General features: G+C 51.8%; 1 protein-coding gene across 1 annotated transcript; it reads right to left on the reverse strand.

Moving 5' to 3' along the window:
• Window positions 1–787: 787 nt before the first annotated feature.
• On the reverse strand, window positions 788–3,495 carry LOC106001648 (golgin subfamily A member 2-like). The gene is made up of 2 exons (XM_013036680.1): window positions 2,533–3,495; window positions 788–2,368 (listed from the first exon to the last, which is right to left on the reverse strand). The coding sequence occupies exons 1-2, from the start codon at window positions 3,493–3,495 to the stop codon at window positions 788–790; spliced, it is 2,544 nt and encodes an 847-aa protein (XP_012892134.1).
• Window positions 3,496–3,814: the final 319 nt, after the last annotated feature.

Here is a 3,814-nt window from a genome sequence, read left to right on the forward strand (position 1 = left end):
ACAAGAAAAACAAGAGAAATAAATGTTATTATTTTATTTATTCAAGAAAGAATATTGAACATATTACAGTATAGTTCACTGAAAAAGCTCAGATATGTGATATTCTATATATCCTCTATAATGCTGTATTCTTCTTTTAGAATTACAATTCTGTACCCCTTTTGGAAAGTGTTAGGCAATTACATATAGCTCCAATTGTTAACGTCACATTTTTTTCTTTTAGCAAAGATTCAATATTCAGAAAATTTTCTTGTTTTCTACACTTTTGACGATTGCCTAATCTCAATATCCCCATTGTGGCATTTTAATACTCAAGAAAATTTCCTATTGTTGGTCCAGTTTAGTACATTTTGAAAATGCAATTGGCTGCACAGCAATGTACCAACATATAATATGAAATGATTAATATCACCTATGTGATATTATATAAAAATGAAGTTTATGAATCAACATAAATTATTCCATTAATTACTATTAGTGCCATGAAATAGTAATATGAACTGAGGGCATTGCTGCCCACCTTTCTTTGTAAAGGATTGACTCCTTGTAATAACCCTCATCTGGGCCTCTTCCCAGGAACCTATGGATTCTTAATGTCTCTAGATATGAGCCACCTCCTAGCCACCTCGGCTCTGTCTGGCCTACAGTTAACCCTTTTTCCACCACCCCATTGCATTGAAACTCTCATGCCCATAGTATCTTTTGGAGGAGAGTAGCTCTTTTTTTGTGTGTGTGTGGGACATGGGGCTTGAATTCTGGGCCTGGGCGCTGGAGCCCCAGTCATTCATTAGATGGTGATGATTTCAAATGCATCATCTGCTTGTGGCTTATAGAAGAAAGGGAGGCAGGACTCTTTGCCCTCGTCTGTGGGCTCTTGCTGGGGCTGGATGGCAGGCAGCAGCGGCACAGGAGGCTCTGCAGTGGGGTTCTCCAGGGGCCCAGGCGCCCCAGCCTCTTCAGGGACAGGCTTCAAGTTTTCTTGAAGATGCACATCTTCACAGCCTTGCTGCTCCTCCCTGACCTCTGTCTTCAGGGGCACTGAGAGGTCTGAGGGGGCCTCGGCAACAGGGGCCTGGGCGGCTGCCAGCATCATGTCCTGGCACTCTGTGCTCTCCCCTATAAGGTGCAACAACAGCTCCTTCAGCTCCTTCCTCTTCCTCCTCTTCTCCTGGGACAGCTGGCTCACACACTGCTCTTTCTCCTGACACAGCTTCTCCAGGATTTCTAGCTGTTCCTTGTACAGCACGATGGTCTCTTCCATGGCGGTCAGGTGTTGGGTCAGCTGGCTGCAGCGATGGTGGAGGTCATCCACGTGACTCTGGGGGTGCCCCTTGCCGGCCAGGTCTTCAGGGAAGCAGATGTGCAGCCGCTTCTTGGGCGCCTGTGTGTCCTGCTTCCTCTTGCTGAACAGCCTGTGGATGCAGCGCTGGGGGAAGGTGGCCTGGCTCTGCAGCTTTCTCTGGCACTGGGCTGCCAGCTGACTCAGGCACCCGCAGCGGGCCTGCTGCTCCTGCAGCTGCCGGCTCATCCTCGCCTTCCTGCCTTCTGCGATGGACAGTGCATCCATGTAAAAATCCCACATGGTCTGCGGGTTCTCTACGTCCTCTGGGACAGTCACATCATGGGGAGTCGCCTCCTCACCCTTGTCTTCTTCTTGGCTCAGGCCTTCATCTTCCCTGGGGAAAGCCAGGGTGCTCAGCTGGGCCCGCAGCTGGGCATTCTCCTGTCTTGTTGCTTCCAGACACTTCAGAGTGTCCTGTAACTTCTCCCTTTCCACCTGGGCCAGCAACTTGCTCTGCACCTGCTCCTGCTTCAGCTGCTCCATCAGATGGCTCTGCTTCAGCAGGTGCTGCTGCAGGGCCTCCTTCTCTGACATCAGCTGCTGGCTGGTGGCCCTGTGCTGTTTGCAGGTGGCGCTCAGCTCCTGCACCTGGGCCAGGTACTTGTCATGCAGCTCCTGCACACCCTCAGCTGCTTGGCGCTTGAACTCAGCCACGTCTTTTCCTTCTTTGAATTCCTCCTCCAGCTCATCAAGCTTCCCCTGCAGGGTTGTCTTCTGCTGCTCTGTGTGCAGGATGCTGGCGAGCTCCCCCTTCTCAGCGCTCAGCCTCTGCAAGGCATCCTGCAGCTGGGCCAGCTCTCCTTTCAGCTGGCGGTTGTGCACCAGCGTGCGTTTCAAGGTCTCCTGTTCCTTCTCCATCGTCTCCAGGATCTTGCACCGGTACTCGGCATGCTGTGCCCATTCCTCAGCCTTCTTTTCCAGTATCCACAGCCACTGCTGCTGCTCCAGGTTCTGGAGACTGAGGCTCTGGTTGTCCTCCACCTGGAGGTGAAGTTGCTCCTCCAGGGTCTTGAGCTCCTTCTGCAACTGCAGGGTATGGGCCTGCAGCTGCTGCTCTCAGCCTGAGCTGGCCCTGCAGGTGGCTGTGGGGGCTGCAGCTCTGACAGCTGCTCTCTCAGCTCCACCAGCTTGCTCTCCAGCTCCAACACCTGCCTCACCCCTTGCTCTTTCTCCTCTCTCAGCTGGCTCACCTGCTCTAGCAGCTGCTGGACTTTCTCCTTCCCCGTGGAGCTCTCCAGCCTCAGGTCCTCCGCAAAGGTGTCTCTCTCCTCCTTTAATCTTGCCACCAACTCCTTCATGTTGTTGAGTTGGCCTTCCAACTCTGCCCGCTCCACTAGTTCCTCTTGGAACTTCTGGATTTCCATTTTCATGTCAGCCTTCTGTGTCAGGAGCACTTCTAGCCTCTCCTGCAGCTCGGTGTTCTCGTCCTCCAGGTCTTCAATACTTCTGGCCTTTTCCTGGAGCTGCAGCTTCACGCGAGTCAGGGCTTTCATGAGCTCTATGTTGTTGTTCTCAGTTTCATTCTGCGTGGTGTTGACTGCAGACAATGTTGTTTCTAGTTCTGTTACTCGTTGCTGTGCAGCCTGCAGGCAGCTGGTAAGACCCTCCTGCTCCAGTGCTCTTTCATCGGCCTCTTGCTGCTTGTGGGCCAGGGCAGATTGTAAGTCTGATTTGTCTCTAATCAGCATCTGTATCGACAGCTTGTGCTGCTCCAGCTCTGCTTTCAGGGCTTCGTGCACACAGGCCATCTTCTTATTGTCTTTCCCCCATTGGTCCTGCAACTCTTTCATTTCCTGCTTCAGTTTTTGGATCTCAATGCAGAGCTGCTGCTTTTGTATTGTGCTGGAGTCCAGGGCAAGCACCAGGTGTTGGTTGTGTCTCTCCAGGTCCTTGGTGTTATTGGGACCTGTGATGCTCTGGACCCTGGCAGCTGTGACAGTGCCCAAGGGAGGGGGAGGCTCAGGGTCTCTGTGGTCTTGGGCCGCACCCTTGAGTAAAGGATAGTCCCCAGTGGTGTTTGTCTTGGGGCTACCTCCCTCTTTCATTTTCCTCTTCTTGGATTCTGCAGGTCTAGCAGGACCATTCCTCTGCCGGTATTGTTGCAGTAGTTTCCTTCCTGCAGCTACTTTTCTTGTTCTTTTTTTCTCAGACATCCCAGCACTTGGACGGCGAAGGTGGGGGGGCCACATTCCCAGGCTGCCTAAACTCAACTCTGTTCTATCACCAGTAACTCGAATGTCTACCTCCAACTATTTCTTCAAAATCAGCTCAATTTGCTCACTCACCACTCACCACCTCTACCTCCTTCAACTCCTTTAGTGGTGTGAGCCAATAGAGGGGATCCCAGTGCTACTAGGCAGCATGGAATGTGGGCGTGGCCTCAACTCATATCCCATTGGTCAGAGAAACATGAAAATATTGGAGGTGTGGCCAGAATCTTCTCATCCAGGCAGAACTGCACCTGCAGTCCCC

The sequence above is a fragment of the Dipodomys ordii genome, unplaced genomic scaffold, assembly GCF_000151885.1.
Source record: "Dipodomys ordii isolate 6190 unplaced genomic scaffold, Dord_2.0 Scaffold344, whole genome shotgun sequence".
In the NCBI taxonomy this organism is placed as follows: Eukaryota; Metazoa; Chordata; class Mammalia; order Rodentia; family Heteromyidae; genus Dipodomys; species Dipodomys ordii.

What these genes read in the sequence shown, in the direction of transcription:
- LOC106001648 (XM_013036680.1), bottom strand. Translation starts at nt 3,495, where the DNA reads ATGTCTGAGAAAAAAAGAACAAGAAAAGTAGCTGCAGGAAGGAAACTA. An exon ending in TCCAGCAGCTGCTAGAGCAG is followed by an intron (nt 2,369 to 2,532) that starts GTGAGCCAGCTG and finishes CATACCCTGCAG; the next exon opens with TTGCAGAAGGAGCTCAAGAC.